At 40.4% G+C, this 17,321-nt stretch overlaps 1 protein-coding gene across 3 annotated transcripts in view; it reads left to right on the top strand.

Annotated features, from left to right (window-relative positions):
• Positions 1 to 1,734, top strand: part of efhb (EF-hand domain family, member B) — a 93,965-nt gene extending 92,231 nt beyond the window's left edge. For all 3 annotated transcript variants that reach the window (XM_073054441.1, XM_073054440.1, XM_073054439.1), the window contains one exon: positions 915 to 1,734. In XM_073054441.1, coding sequence (XP_072910542.1) covers positions 915 to 1,076 — 162 coding nt within the window. In that variant the 3' untranslated portion in view covers positions 1,077 to 1,734. The remainder of the gene's footprint in view (positions 1 to 914) is intronic.
• Positions 1,735 to 17,321: the final 15,587 nt, after the last annotated feature.

The following is a 17,321-nucleotide window of genomic DNA, read 5'->3' as shown; positions in this document are numbered from 1 at the left end:
TCACAAATGTTTTGTGAGACAACTGACTTCTGAATTCTATCTTAATGTGACGCACCATGCTGAATGCCTCTCTCTCTCTCTCTCCCCCCTCCCCCTCCCCTCTCTCTCTCCCCCCTCTCTCTCCCTCTCTCCCCCTCTCTCTCTCCCCCCCCCCCTCTCCCTCTCCCCACCCACCCCACTCTGGCTCGCTCGCTCTCAAAAAAATCAGTCTCCAGGATATTGTATATAATTTGCGTCAGGGAGTCACTATCAATATGCGGGAGACTCCCGGAATTTCCAGGAGAGGTGGGATGTCTGGGAGATCCACTTTGCTTTTTACAGCAATACTTCTGCAGATGATTCCCGGCAGTGGAAACCTATTCTGGCATCCCCAATTACGTATTGCTGTTCTGGTAACTGGCAGTAGGACTTAATGCACAGTTATGTGGAATAAGGGCTTTATCCTCTAACTACCTGATTTGTTTTTAAACTTCAGTCTGCAATCTTCACACAACAGCAACTAGCCTTAGCATGGTTACTCAAATATGGAGGGCCTAGTAGAACGATGCAACATAAAAGCATTGTGGTTGCTAACTTGACACCAGATGTCAAGTTATACTAATATGCTGTGTATTGCTACATATGAGTTGCATATCCAAATTTCTTTAAGATGTTGATCTTTGTTTTAACTAGCTGGTCTCTTAAAGTAGTAGATGATTTAATATAAAATGCCTTTATTTTATTTCATGAATGTTTGTGTTTAAGTATGTTATAACCTTTAGTAATTTTCACTCAAATACATTCAAATAATCCTCTGTTTCTACTTTCCTTTTGATGTTTAAATCATCTTTTCAGATTCAGTTTTGAATCACAACTAATGCAGTTATCTGGTCTTGAATTTGCATTGACAGTCATTTCCGTTTTTACTGCATTAGATAAAGCAAATATTTTGTAAGGCTGGAGTGGATATGTCCAGAGAGACCTTTGAAGAGGTATGGAAGTGTGCTGCCAAGAAACATGCAAAGGGAGAAGTTTCTGTGGAAACATTCCGTGAGGTTCTGGATGAAATTCAGACATCAGCGACTTCAATTTGTTGAGGATTTGTAATTTCCCTAGTGAATTTAAGATTTCAATAATATTAAATGCATGAGGTTTTGTAATTGTTTTTGAAATTTTTGAACAGTTTCAAGATTTCAGTTTGTGTTCATTATGGACACAGCATTGAAAACAAACTTTGCAGGTAAAAAAGTTAGAACTTTCTTCTAAATGTAATTAGTTTTATTGTAGATTTGGAACAAAAATCAGTCAGTTTCTGTCAGAAATCATGCAATGAGCTTCAGCTGTGTTTGTGGTTTGTGAAGGTCCTATAAGTGCTTTTACGTATGAAAAGAAGTAATGGGTTTTTACATGAAAACGTTAACATATCTGTATAACTCTGCAGTCTGTTTTAAAAGTTATTTTCTCTCCGGCAAGTTTGGAATATGGTTGTAAAAAGCACCCCCCCCCCCCAAAAAAAAAAAACTCCTTGCTATTTACTGAATAATATTTCAACTCACAATTGCACTTTTGTCAAATGAATGTGTGATTTTTTTTCTGTGAAATGCAAACAGGCAAAAACAATTTGAGGATGAATTTTCACATTGCTTCTCCAAACCGATTTTTGCTGTTATTTTGTTGGAATATCAATGAGAAGCAGTAAATGGCAGATGTGGAAAGCCTCCTTTGGAAATACAGACCTATTATTTTGAACAAGAAGTTGTCTGTGGCTGTATGTTTTTGTATCAATGTGAGACTCTTTGTGGAATCACTAATCATTTGCAACAGCACTGTTTAATGTTGTTAAATAGCAAAAGAGTCTTTTAAATATATAATGTGAAATTGTAGCTTTCATGTTTCTAAAAGGACTATGTTGAAGGGAGCACAAATTGAGAAAGTTTGGTACTATTATAATTCTAGCCCAATGTTGCCCACTTCAAGAACTATATTCACTTCAGTTACAAATCCTTGTTCAAATCTCCCTAATTAGATTTTTGATTCTCCTATAGCATTGAAATAATTCTGACCAAAGCCAGAAGTCTTTGTCGAGAGTGAATTATCCTGTCTTCCTTCAAAGGTTCTGCATTGTGCAGCTCTTTTGAAGTGCTTCTGTTCGCCAACACTCTTATCTCTTTGCCCGTGGCAAGAATATCACTATCGTAGCATTTTCTCCAATCCCTGTACTAACATCATCTGCAGGCATGGCTTGATTTCCAAGGCATCTTAGACAAGCAATTCTCCAGCAACTCTATCTACCCTTCATTGCCTCAGTTTTGATGTAGCTTCCAGCAGCCATTAATCACAATGACTGAAAAACCATCTTTCATGTTTTGAATAACCTCCATAATTTGATCCAGTTTTGAGTAATTGCATCCTCTGCCCTTCCTCATTCCCAGCTATGTTCTTGGATTTTAGTTGTGTTACAACATTGATCCGGTTTGATCCATCTCTCACAAAGAACATTGAGATTTACCTCTTACATTGCCTGCTTACAAGCTTATCACATCTTCATTTGTTACATGCAATGGGGATTCTAACAAATGGAGCAGAATGTGCATTCAAGTGATGGCATGACGTTAGTCTGCGGAAAATGTGAGTTCATCCAGAAGCTTGTCAATCTCACCTGCTAAAACCTTTCGTAATGGTATGTTCTTTGTGTGTAACAACCAGAAGAGGCAAGTTACTAATTCAAACATGTAAGTTACTGAATTACTTTATGATATTTTTCAATTTAATAAGGCATTCATGGGAGGTATGGCAGTTCCTGAAATTTACCACTGAAATCTGAACAATACCACAGGGCTCTTTAAAATTCATGTGCTTTGTTTACTGTTTTACTACACAAGTTGACGCTAATGACTATCAATTCAGTTGGTCAATGGTAAATGTAAATTTAATTATATTATAGGTTTATTTGCCACCAACATAGATTTCCCAACAAATATTTACATTCTGATAAGAAAATCTCACTGGTCCAAAAATGCTGTACAGAATTTATAACAGGACTTCTAGGAAAAATAAAATCAATGGATGTAAGAGCATAGAGCAGAGAACAGTACAGCACAGGAATAGTTTGTCTTGTTAGTGGCTACCATGCCTGCATATTGTCTATATTCCTCTTTCCCCTGACTACTTTGCGTGTCTATCTAAAGGCCTCTTAAAAGTTGTTATCTGTTCAGAGTCATAAAACACTACAGCACAGAAACAGGACTTTCAACTCATCTAGTCTGTGCCAAACTGTTTTTCTGTCTTGTTCCATCTAGCCACACCTGGTTCAAGTCCTCCATAACCTTCCCATCCACGTACCTATCCAAACTTCTCTTAAATGTTGAAATTGAACCAACATCCACCACTTTTTCTGGCAGCTCATACCACCCTTTAGTGAAGAAGTTCTCCCTTATCTTCTCATTAAATATTTCTCCTTTCACCTTTAACATATGACCTCTAGTTCCAGTCACACCCAATCTCAAAGGAAAAGAACTGCTTGCTTTTTACCCTATCAACATCCCACATAATTTTGCATACTTATCAAATCCCCCCCCCCCCCCCCTTCATTTTTTATGCTCCAGGAGAAAAAGTTCTAACCAATTCAACCTTTTCCATTAGCTCAGATCCTCAAGTCCTGGCAACATCCTTGTAAATTTTCTTTGTACTCTTTCAATCTTATTGATATATTTCCTCACAATACTCCAAATTCTGCCTCACCAATGTCTTATCCATTTTCAAAATAACATATAACTCCTGTACTCAATGTTCTCCTTTACTCAGTGCTCTGATTTATTAAGACCAATGTGTCAAAAACTTTCTTTATGATGATATCTAGCTAAGCTTCTACCACCTCTCCTGGTATCATATTCCAGGCACCTACCATCTCTCACCTTGGATCACTCCTCAGCCCCTGACCCTCCAGAAAAATTGATCCAAGTTGTCTGACCTCGCCTTATAGATTCAAGATTGTTTAATGTCATTTCCAGTACATAAGTGTAAATGGGAATAAGATAATTGTTACTTAAGATCTGATGCAGCATAGGAAAAAATACAATAAGATAAAGAGCACAATAATACCAGAAGCAATAAATGTAAATACATAAGATAGTTTGTATACATAGGTTGATTGTATGCCTATGAAGTGACACTAGGTACAAGAGTGTCTATAAGGTGACTCTGACAGGAAATGGTAAAGTAGTGTTTGTGGGGTGTGTGGAAGGGTGGGTTAGCTAATACACACCAATCCAGGCAACTTCCTGGTAAATCTCTTTTGCACCCTCACTAAAGCCTCCACATCCATCCTATAGTGTGTGGATCGTAACAGGCAAAATAGTTCAAATGTGGCCTAACAAAAGCTGCAAAGATTGAAAGAGTACAAAGAAAATTTTATACTCAGTGCCCCGCCTGATGCAGCTGAACGTGCCATATGCCTTCCTTATCATCTTGTCCACTTGTATTATTAAGGAGACACCATTCCAGTGGCTGGAACCATATCTTGCTCAAAGGTAGATGGCTGTGGGTGTTAGAGGTTAATCATTCCAACGCCAAGACTACGGGAGTTCCAGAGGGAGGGAGCTGGGCTTAGCAATCTTCAGCTGTTTCATTGACTCTGCTTCTGTTCCAAATACTTCTGAATGTTCACTGATGATAGCGCCATGTTTATTTGCAAATGGAACAATCCATTCTTTCATGCAGTAAGAACCAAACAACACTCATGACTAGGCTGATAAATGGAAATTAATATTTGTGTCAATAAAGTACCGTGCAATGACCAATTCCAACACGAGAGAGTCTAACCAATCTGCATGAGACCTTCAATTCCTAGCATTACTAGCCTTGAATCTTAGAGAGAAACACCACTGAGTCTTCCACCATCAACAGCTTTGGGATCATCATTGACCAAAACTCAGCTGGATCAGCTACATAGACAATACCTCTAATAGCAGGTCAACGGCTGGGTACCTATCATTTCTGACATCCCAGCACTATCCACAAGGCACAAGTCAAGAATGTGAACCAATACGCTTCACTAGCTTGGATATGTGGATTACCAACAATCCTTAGAAATTAGAATTAACTTGTAAAAGATTGATTGCTGCACCATACTTCAGTTTCCCACCAGCCACGAATGGTGTGCGGTGTCTGCCATGTGCACCATATTTAAAATGTAGTAGTTACTAATCTTGACCCTTCAAGAGCACTTTTCAAATTTACCAAGAAGGACAAGGGCAGCAGGTACCTGGGAATCTTAATGCTTGCATAATCCTGTAAACTCTCACATCATCCAGATTTGGAAATATAAAACCTTTCCTTCATTGTCCTTGAGCTCTTTAACATCAACTCTGGGAGTACCATCATCAGAAAGACCTCAAATATTCGAGAAGAGGCTCACTACTATCATCTTAACAATGGGTAATAAACATTGATATTGCCACATATTTATTTAAAATACAGAACATTACTTTGAATTTACAAAACAATTAGTATCCTCAGTTCCAAAATGATTTAAAAGTGTTATTAAAAGGAAAGATGATGTAACACAATGGTAAACATGCCTCTGTCCCAACTTTTGTTGAGTGTGTTGCAGCCATCAAATTCTAAATTTGTGTATATTTACAAAATACAATTAAGTTGGTCAGTAAAACTATTGAAAATCTTTTCTTTGTACTTTTGTCAGTTAGATAAAGGTTCACGTGAATTAACATATCACAGATTTTTGTTTTTATTGCATTTTGGAAAATATCCCAACTTTTCTGGAAATGGGGTTTGTATATTCAATTTTTGGAGTTGAGGATGATTCTGATGGTGGTGTGTGAAGCTAAATTAAGCACATTTAAATCAGGCCTGATCAGGGCTCTAAGGTAAAGAATTTGATGGAGTGCTTTTTCTGTATCATTGGACTTGAAAGTAAATCAAGAGTTTATCACAAAATATGTTAACTGACCAGACTATCTGAAGTAGTAGAAAAAACTGGCAGTGTAAGTAATATAAGACAGTGGAGAGATGATTGTGTATGGTAGGTAGAACAGAAATAAGCAATATTATCTTCGAAGATAATCCTTTTGCAAAAATTACAATCTTTGCAAAATACAAATATTACTCACTTGTTTTTGGCAAACTGTACATGTTCAAGCAGTTATTAGGACATGTTAATTGAATGACTCGATGGGCTGAATGGCCGAATTCTGCTCCTGTATCTTATAGTCTTTTGGTTTAAATTTTAAAATGTAGCATTAGCCCATGTTGGTTACTAAATGATAGAATGAATTCATTATCTAATTGAATCCATTTTAAAAATATTGCAGCAGTTACAGTTCTCAAACTGTGTAAAGATAAGTACTCAGTATATTTCGAGTATATACTTAAAATAATCATATGGTGGACCTCCAGACTTTAAACAATATGAGTCCAAACTTTAACAACACTGAATTTGAAATATGCAGCAAATCAAATTACACTCATTTTTATATGCCTGACAATGTTAATAAATACAGAAATGCATTGCATTAATTTTATTACATTAACATCTAAATTAGGTTTGAGCACCATAACAATATATTAACTTCATAAAGCCCATTACAAAGCAGGTTATTACTTCACCTTCAAGATCAAAGTAAAATAAATAGTTTTGTAGTAAACTTTCCTTATTCCTTTTGAAAACAAATTAACCTTTCACAGCTGAAACTTTTAGTATCAGATAATGAACCAAGAATATTTAATATGCTTCTGAAAAAAGTAAGAAGTTGAAAATTTGGAAAGTTGTGAATTAATGCAGTTTAACATTGTGTTGTCTGAAAAAAGGTCCTTAAGAATTTTATGAGTATTTTAGTATCTTGTTTTTAACTACATTGTACAACTATATGGCTTAAATGAAATTTCTTTGATGTGTGTGATGAGGTTATATATTTATGACTGGAACACTTCACCTGAGGTCTTGCTAATTTTTTAGTTGAGATGTGGTCTTTTTGACTCATTGTTGTTCACACATAGTGGCAAAATTGGACTGAGTAATGTATGTGTTGTGTCTGTGCACAACTACGTATCAACTACAAATCCCATTTCCAGAAAAGTTGTGATATTTTCCAAAATGCAATAAAAACAAAAATCTGTGATATGTTAATTCACGTGAACCTTTATTTAACTGGCAAAAGTACAAAGAAAAGATTTTCAATAGTTTTACTGACCAACTTAATTGTATTTTGTAAATATACACAAATTTAGAATTTGATGGCTGCAACACACTCAACAAAAGTTGGGACAGAGTTAAAATAAGATTGAAAAGTGCATAGAATATTCAAGTAACACCAGTTTGGAAGACTCCACATTAAGCAGGCTAATTGGTAGCAGGTGAGGTATCTTGACTGGGTATAAAAGTAGCGTCCATCAAAGGCTCAGTCTTTGCAAGCAAGGATGGGTCGTGGCTCACCCCTTTGTGCCAAAATTCGTGAGAGAGTTGTTAGTCAGTTCAAAAAGAACATTTCCCAATGCAAGATTGCAGAGAATTTTGGTCTTTCAATATCTACAGTACATAATATTGTGAAAAGATTCAGAGAATTCAGAGACATCTCAGTGCATAAAGGGCAAGGTCGGAAACCACTGTTGAAAGCGCGTGATCTTCGAGCCCTCAGGCGGCACTGCCTAAGAAACCATCATGCTACTGTGACAATCATAGCCACCTGGGCTTGGGAGTACTTCGGAAAACATTGTCACTTAACACAGTCCATCGCTGCATCCAGAAACGCAACTTGAAACTGTATTATGCAAGGAGGAAGCCATACATCAACTCTATGCAGAAACACCGGCGAGCTCTCTGGGCCTGACCTCATCTCAGATGGACCAAAAGACTGTGGAACCGTGTGCTGTGGTCAGATGAGTCCACATTTCAGCTAGTTTTCGGAAAAAATGGGCGTCGAGTTCTCTGTGCCGAAGATGAAAATGACCATCCTGATTGTTATCAGCGAAAGGTGCAAAAGCAGGCATCTGTGATGGTATGGCGGTGCATCAGTGCCCACGGCATGGGTGAGTTGCATGTATGTGAAGGTACCATTGACTGTGAGGCGTATATTAGGCTTTTAGAGAGACATATGTTGCCATCAAGGCGACGTCTCTTCCCGGGACGTCCATGCTTATTTCAGCAGGACAATGCCAGACCACATTCTGCACGGGCTACAACAGTGTGGCTTTGTAGACACAGAGTGCGTGTGCTTGACTGGCCTGCTGCCAGTCTAGATCTATCTCCTATTGAAAATGTATGGCGCATCATGAAGAGGAGAATCAGACAACGGAGACCACAGACTGTTGAGCAGCTGAAGTCTTATATCAAGCAAGAATGGACAAAATTTCCAATTGCAAATCTACTACAATTAGTATCCTCAGTTCCAAAATGATTAAAAAGTGTTATTAAAAGGAAAGGTGATATAACACAATGGTAAACATGCCTCTGTCCCAACTTTTGTTGATTGTGTTGCAGCCATCAAATTCTAAATCTGTGTATATTTACAAAATACAATTAAGTTGGTCAGTAAAACTATTGAAAAGCAGTGGCGGGATCTCCCTGTGGCCACACACTTCAATTCCACAGACCACTCTCACTCCGACATGTCTGTCCATGGCCTCCTCTACCGTCAAGATGAGGCCACACGCAGGTCGATGGAGCAATACCTTATCTCCCGCCTAGGTAGCCTCCTGCCTGCCGGCATGAACATCCAACTCACAGACCTCCGTTGATACCCCTGCCCCCCCCCTTACCCCCATCCCTATCTATTATTTTAGTCTGATTCTCTTTCTCTCTCTCTTTTCCCTCTCACTATAATCTCCCCCCAGCCCTACCTTTCTTTCTCTTTTATTTTCCATAATTCTCCACCTTCCCCTAGCCCATTTCCCTTCAGCCTATCACTTCCTAGCTCTCTACTTTATCCCTCCCCCCACTTCTTATCCCCCCTCGACCATCCCGTGTTACTTCGCTCCTGATGAAGGGTTTTGGCCCGAAACGTCGTCACTACCTCCTCCCATAGATGCTGTCTGGCCTGCTGAGTTCTGCCAGCATTTCGTGTTTTTATGAAAATCTTTTCTTTGTACTTTTGTCAGTTAGATAAAGGTTCACGTGAATTAACATATCACAGATTTTTGTTTTTATTGCATTTTGGAAAATATCCCAACTTTTCTGGAAATGGGGTTTGTAAATAAAAGCATGAACACGGGAGATGGCTTTAACTGGTGTATACACATTACAGTGAGAGTATGAGAGGGAAAACAACACACATGCGCAGACAACAGATCGATACATAGTGCTAAGGTGGAGGGGGTCATTGCTTCAAAAGAAATAGATCCATACATTACACTTCCTCCCCCTTTAGATTAATGCAAAATAAAACTGTGTATCTAAAAATATTCAATTTCCTTTTCACAAACCCATATTCCAAATGAACAAGTTTTCACAATAACAGTCCATAACTAACTCCACAGTTCTAAAGGTTCAGTCTTTTGGATGGCACTCTGTTTTTTTCAGGATAACACCTCTGGACCTATGGAGTGGCATTAGGTTTGGTAGGTGTTTTGTCTAAGACAAAGTTCTTGGTTCCAGTGTCACGTTGCTGTCAGTGACATGATCATCACTGAGAGGTAAGTCTGGTGACTGTAATGTGCCCATCTTGCTGGATGCAGTCGACTCAAGTGTGTTCTTCAGTTGAGCATCCAGTATCTGGTCCACGTGATGTCTCTACATCTGATCTCTAACATCCACTGTGTACATCAGTGGTCCCATTCTTGTAGCTATCCTCCTGCGTCTCCACTTGTCTTCTCAGTAAGCACGTACTTGGATTTCCTGCCCAATCTCGAAGCTCCTTGCTGCTTCATTTGGCAAACTGGCTGAACTGTTTATTCTGTACTTCTCTCTGGAGTTCTGGTTTCAGGACATTTCTGCGAGATCTCAGATTTCTGCTCATGAACAGCATTGCAGGTGTTTGATTTGTCGTCTCATGAACAGAGCTCTGATACACAAAAAGCAAGTTTTCCTGCTTCTGCTGTAGAGAAATGTCTTCCTCCTTGTTCATCACTTTAAGGTTTGGATAAACCTTTCAGCTAACCTATTCATTGCTGGGTGGCGAGGAGCTGACTTGAAATGTCTGATGCCATTTTTCTTCATGAACTGTTGGAGGACTCCTTTGCTTGCATCTACAGAAACAGATCTATTTCTATCTTTGACACCCTTTTCCTTTTCAAGGTTCTTTTGAAGACGGGTTACACTCTGACTCGGTTCTTTGAGGGAATGGGACCCGCTCTCAGAACCTCACGACCAGCACACTTTTTGATATCCCAAGGACGAGGCCTGGAAGATTAGTGTGCCTTCAGGGTGCCAGATTTTCGTGGCTCTGGAGACAGCTGATTCAAGGTTGGTGCATCATGGGAGAATACAGACGATCGGAAGAAGTGGGCTAGCTGCTGTGGGCTGTGTGTCCAGAGAGCTGAGCTCTTTGGCCACAGAGCTCAGAAAAAGCGACGCAACAGACTTTTAACACCATAAATCAGCAAGTTGTTTGTTATGTCTCCCCTCTCGCTATGAAATGGGGACACCTCATTTTCCCTTATTCGGGAGAGAGAGAGAGAGAGAGAACCTGTGGTATGTCGAATTACCGGGGGAACGAGTGGTCTTTGGGGTACTGCAATTCTGTGTCTTCATTAAAGCTTTGCTGCATGCTTGAGAGCTCAGTGGGAGGCGCTGATGCTTTTTTTGCTGGTGGGGGAGTGGGGGGGGGGGGGTTATCGTTACCTTGCTGCTGCTTGTGCATGGGAGGGGGGAGTTGGGGGGGAGGACTTTGGGGTTCTCACATTTAACTGTCATTCATTCTTTGGGGCACTCCTCTGTTTTCGTAGATGTTTGTGAAGAAAAAGATTTTCAGGATGTATATTGTATACATTTCACCAACACTAAATTCTATCGAAACCTATTAAATCCTATTGAATTCTTCTGACAAGTATTGTCTTCCATTATCACTCTCAATTTATTCAGGTAAGCCATTTCTAGCAAAGGTAGTCCTCAGAGTGGAGACCGTCTTTGCTGGGATGTTTGACTTCACTGGTATAACCTCTGACCACTTTAAAAGAGCATCTACAGCAATCAGAAACATGGCCCCCCAAAGACAATATGTAGTCTTTGCCATTGGTGACAATGGCCACTCCCATAGGTGTAACAGTGTCTGTGAGGGAGCATTTTGAATTTTTTGGCTGAGTTTTCAATCTGTTTTTCTATTTCCGGCCACTATACACAACTCTTCATCTTGACTCTACCCAGGTGTCCTTTATGCAGACTCTCTAACACTCTGGTGTGCAGTTTAGAGGGAACCACAACATAGGATCCACATGTCAGTAGTCTTTGACATACCAACAGTTGGTCTCGTCTCGCTCAGAGCTCTGGGAATGGGGCTACCATGAGCTGGCCATCCTGGCATGGTGATATCACAGCCTTTTGACAATGTCCAGTCATTCCTTGTTTCCTTTGTATTTTGGAATTTGTTACTGGCAACTGGTCCACCAATGCGGTGTGGAACACTTCTGCTGGGTCACAATAAGAAGACTTTTCTTCTTCAGTTGCCAGTAGTGGAAGATATGACAAACCATCAGCGCTGTGTTGTTTGGTACACTTGAACTCTATGTCATAAGAGTGGGCTCCTAGGACTAGTGCCCAACATTGTAACTGGGTAGCAGTCGTCACTGGAATTCCCTTCCTGGGATTGAAAATGGACACAAGGGGCTGGTGATCTATCACTAGCATAAACTTTTGTCCATAGAGGTGGTGAAGGAGTTTCTTTATTCCCATTCTAGACCAAGGGCCTCTCAGTCGATCTGTGTGCAGTTGTGTTCTGAGCTCATCAGTGATCTTGAAGCAAACACCATCAGGCATCTTTCATAATGTGTGATGAATTCAACAGATGCAGCGCTGTAGCAATGTTTGGGAGAAACTGGTGGTAGTAGTTTACAAGGCTGAAATATGACCTGAGTTGTGATACTTTTTCTGGTTTGGGTACCTGTAGCACTGTTTTAATCTTCTCTTGTGACTTATTAATGACATGTCCACAATATGAGATTTCATTCTTGAAGAACTCACATTTCTCTCTCTTTGCAAGCAGACCATACTCACTCAGCCTGGTAAGCACTTTACCAAGGTTCTGGGGGTGCTCTTCATCATTTTTACTAGTCATGATGATGTCATTGTGTTCCTGGGATATCTTGGAGCACATGGCCCATTTCTGGAGCTGATGCAATGCTAAAGACATGATAACTATACTTAGTCATTTGTGAGTGTTGATTGTGAGGCACTTCCTGCTTGAATCCTCAATCTCCATTTGCAGATAGGCTTGTGACAAGTCAATCTTTTAAAACTTCTCCCCATTTGCCAAAAATGCAAAACCGTCTTCTCTTCATGGCAGGGGATACTGCACAGTAAACACCATCGGGTTGATGCTCACCTTGATATCTCCACATATGTGAATGGCTTGGGCCTTCCCTTTCTTGATCACCAGGACAAGGGGAATGGCCCAATCACCAGCCCCTTGAAGAAAATTCCAGAAGCTTCCAAGCTCTGCAGTTCTGCATCCACTTTAGGATGTAGTGCGTAAGGAACTGTTTGCACTTTATGGAATCTTGGTGTTACTGTTTCATCCAGTTCAATTCTGGCCTTCATGTCTTTGAGTTTACCTATCCCCTTCTCAACCACCTTCTCATTAGCAGTAAGCAGCTGTTTTGGGCTGCCATTGCCTGTTGATGTCACACCGAGAGCTTTGACTGAGTGCCAGTCCAGTTGGATTTTTCTCAACCGTTCATGTTCAAAAAGTGCTGGCCCTCCACTTTTCAATACTTAAATCTCTGACTGTTGTGTTTGGCCCTCCATACATCACATTTACTTTCAGTTTGCTTTTGGGAGATACTTTTTCACCTGTAGCATCTTTCATCTTTGATGCTTCATCTTTAGCATCAATGAGGGCTTCTCTAGTGGTATCTTAGAAAACAGTCTGTTGTAGTCAGCCTCTGGAATTACAGACAAAGCTGACTCTGTATACAGCTCCATCTTCAGTTTTACACCAGACACGTCTATTGTGATCCAGATGTTTTTGTCATCTGCTTCAGTTATTCAAAGGTTCAAAAGTCCAATTTAATGTCAGAGAAATGTATGCAATATACATCCTGAAATGTTTATTCTTTGCAAACATCCGTGAAAACAGAGAACTGCCCCAAAGAGTGAATGGCAGTTAAATGTAAGGACCCCCAAGGCCCGCCCAGCTCACCTGCCTCCTGCGCGCAAGCGGCAACGAGCAACAATACCCCTCCTCCCACCGGCCAAAAAAAAACAAGCAACGGCACTGTCACCGAGCACTCAAGCATGAATGAAACAATAGCAAAGAGATAGACTTGCAGTTATCCCAAAGACTTTGCATTTCACTCGGCATTTGACATCCTACAGGCTCTCTCTCTCCCTAATAATGGAGAAGGAGGAGTCTCCATTTTCCCAGCAAGCAGGGAGACATAACAAACAACTCCCTGGTTTACGATGTTAAAAGTCTGTTATGTCGCTTTTTTCTAGCTCTGTACCTGAAGATCACAAAGATCCTGGGTCTTCGGGCCCACAGCAGTAGATTTTCTGACTCCCCCAATGACACATGAGTCTCCTGCCTTGACACCAATCCTCGATACCCCCCGTCTCCAACGCCCCGAGATCTTAGGCTTCCAAATCCGAGCTGGGCTCTCTTGGCGTGCCGAGCAATGGCCAGTCCTGGAACTCTGAGAACGGGTCCCATTCCTGCAAACAACTGAAGTCAGCATGTATCTCCAGGTCAGGGTCTTCAAAAGAACCCTGAAAGGGAAAAATAAAGATAATAAAGATGAAAATAGAGCTGTTTCCAAAGATGCAAGCAAAGAGTCACTGTTTAGTGCCATCTTAACTATGCTCCACCTCCCCAAACTTCTATGCAGCTGTAGGCATAACAGTTCACCTTTGTCAGACCCTATGTTGTCTGATTCTGTTTTACATTTGGTAAGTTTATGAATTTGCATAGTTTTGCTTTTCAGACTTTTCACTCAGTTGTGCTTTTTGTCTACTTTGCACATTCTCTCTATGTGAGCTTGTCTGTGACGCTTTCTGTATTCTTTTTCTTTAAACCAACAGTTATTTGCATCATGGGAGGATTTGCCACATAGATAACATTTTTTGCTTTTTGCACCATCCAGGGACATTTTGTGCATTTCATGTTTTAACCTCTTTTTCTGTAGTTCTGCGGCATCCTTTGCTGCAGTCTCTAATGATATTGTAATGATCAATGATAATGAACTGCACCAACGGTTATGTGACAGCCTCCTTGTGCTGTTTAACACTCACTGTTTCGTCCCATAACTGTCAGTGCAGTTCATGATATGTTCTGACATTCAGGTTTGTACTCATTGCCAATTTATTGTGTCTGTGTACAACTACACATCAATTAAATAAAAGCACACACGGGTGATGGCTTTAACTGGTGTATTCATATTGCAACAAGAGAGAGAACAATGTGCATGTGCAGACAACAGCACAAGCACAAGCAACAGATTAATACATAGTGCTAAGGGGAGGATCATTGCTCTAAAAGAAATCGATGCATGCATTACCATATGTTTGTTTAGGATAGTCAAGGACTTCACAAATCCCTTAAACATTTCCAGTTATGCCGGCTCGTATCTGACATTTCCACACTTGGAAAATGTCTCTGTCTATTGTTACCTCATTGTTTTATGTTTTCATCAGATCATGCTTCAGCCTCTGACTCTCCAAGTTTCTCCAATTTCCCTTTGTATCTTATTCTCTCTATCCAGCTAATGTTCTGGAGAACCTCTTCTGTGTCCTCTCTAGTGCTTTGCCTTCTTCCTGTAACGTAGCAACCAGAATTGCAGGCAATACTCTAAAATTTCAAAGTTCGAAATACATTTATTATCAAAGTAAGTATTGTATGTCTACATTATGCAACATTGATATTCATCTCTTAACAGACAGCCACAAAACAAAGAAACCCATAAGCACCCGTATAAAAAGAAGACTGTTGAACAACCAATGTGCAGAGAGAAAGAAACAAATTGTACAAACAATAAAAGTGAGCAAATAGCATTCAGAATGAACCTGAGACCACAAACCCGGTTCAGTGCAGAGCCAAGGCAACATCGTGGGGCAGTGAGCAGGACCAGCCGGACCCTTGCCACTGATCTCCAATCTGAGAGGTCTTTTCAATCTGGCCTGGTGTTTAACCTGTCCAATTATCAGGTCATTCCTTGCTCTAGGACCTGGGCCCTGTCACTTGGATACACTCTGGGCCTGAACCCCACCGCCACGTTTCAGCCCATTCCTGACCTTTCCAAATTGATATGCCGCTGAGATTGATCAAACCTCTGGTCTTCCCTTGCTCTTGGTTTCGGTGGACAGGCCTCAGCTCTGCCTCACCTCTACTTGTCCCAACTCCGACTTGCCTCCACTGCCTTGGATCTGTTCTCTTCCACCTGATTCTGCCTCTCCTGTTCTCACTTCGACACTTGATTCTGCCTCACTTCCGATCGACTCTCCATTGCTTGCAGTGATCATTTACCCAAAGTTTTAAACAGCTGCAGCATAACTTTTTGTCTTTTATACTAAATGCCCCAATTGATCTAGGCAAGGATGTCATATATATAATACCTAGTATATTACCTTGTCTTCTTGTTCAGGGGGCTATTAATGTTCCTAAAGATCCTGTCACTTACTGTATGCTTCCTTTCTCTGTTACATTTGACTTCCCAAATGTTACGATTTGTAACTTCAAAACAATTAACTAATTTAATAGAAGAGATAGGAGTCTGAAATGAGAGTTTAACTTTGTGTTTACTTTAAGTGAGGCACCCACATATCATGTGGTGGCATGATGACGTATTCAATTCACGTATTTTTATATATAGCCACAATGAATTACATGAACAACACAATTTATCTACAAGATGCTCAAATATAACTGAAATATTAAATACACAAAGATGGTGGAGGGATTGGATGCCTGTGGAAGGGGTACCAATCAAGTGGGCTGCCTTGTACTGGATGATGTCAAGCTTCTTGAGTGTTGATGGAGCTGCACTCATCTGGGTGAGCGGTGAGTATTCTATTACACTCCTGACCTGAGCCTTGTAGATGATGGAAAGGCTTTGTAGAGTTAGGAGGTGAGTTACACACCACAGGATTCCTAGCCTTTGACCTGCTCTGGCAGCCACAATGTTTATATGGCTAGACCAGTTCAGTTACCTGTCAATGGTAACGCCAGGATGTTGATAGTAGGGGATTCAGTGATGGTGATGCCACTGAACGTCAAGGGACGATGGTTAGAGCCTCTCTTGTTGGAGATGGTCATTGCCTGGCACTTGAGTGGCTCAAATGTTACTTGCCACTTGTCAGCCCAAACCTGGATATTGTCCAGGTCCTCTGCATTTGGGTATGAACTGCTTCACTATCTGAGGAGTCATGAATGGCGCAGAACATTTTGCAGTCATCTGCAAACATCCCCACTTCTGACCTTATGACAGAAGGAAGGTCATTGATGAAGCAGCTGAAGATGGTTTGTCCTAGGACACATCCCTGAGGAATGCCTGCAGTGATATCCTGAGGATGAAGTGATTGACCTCCATCCACCACAACCATCTTCCTTTGTGTCCGGTATGAATCCAACCAGTGGAGAGTTTCCCCCTAATTCCCACTGTCTTCATTTTAGCTAGGGCATCTTGATTCCATACTCAGTTAAGTGCTACCTTAACTCATTCTAGTGGCATTGCATGGAGTAGACGTGTTTCTCGAACGGCTCTGTTCTTTTTAAATTACTGAATCCAATCTGCTTTGAAAACTTACTCTTGGAGTATTATGAGGACTTGTGTTAAAACTTCTAAAAAAAGAAGAGGATTCTTCTGTGACTATGGAGGCTATTACGGAGCTAATTCAGAAAGCTCAGAGCGAAACGTCTGAACAACTTTCTGATGTGTGTTTAAAAGTTACCACGGAACCTAAACGAATGGAGAATCTGCTGCAGACTATTCAAAAATCTTTACAGGAACATACTACTCAGATTCAAGAACATGAAGATGCTTTAACGAGACTGGATACTAAGACAGATGAGTTGGAAAAGTTCGGAGATAAACAATCGAAAATTGTTGAATCTTTAAGACAAAAGATTGTCGCCTTGGAGAATAGATCAAGAAGGAACAATATACGAAATTGGGTCTTCATGAGAAGGTTGAAGGCAAATGACCTTCAGAATTTTTTGCAAATCTGTTGGCTCGTTGTTTTCTGA

Source organism: Hemitrygon akajei, chromosome 8 (genome assembly GCF_048418815.1).
Source record: "Hemitrygon akajei chromosome 8, sHemAka1.3, whole genome shotgun sequence".
NCBI lineage: Eukaryota > Metazoa > Chordata > Chondrichthyes > Myliobatiformes > Dasyatidae > Hemitrygon > Hemitrygon akajei.
Note: the sequence above shows the minus strand (reverse complement) of the source record. Positions and strands in the feature narration are given on the sequence as shown.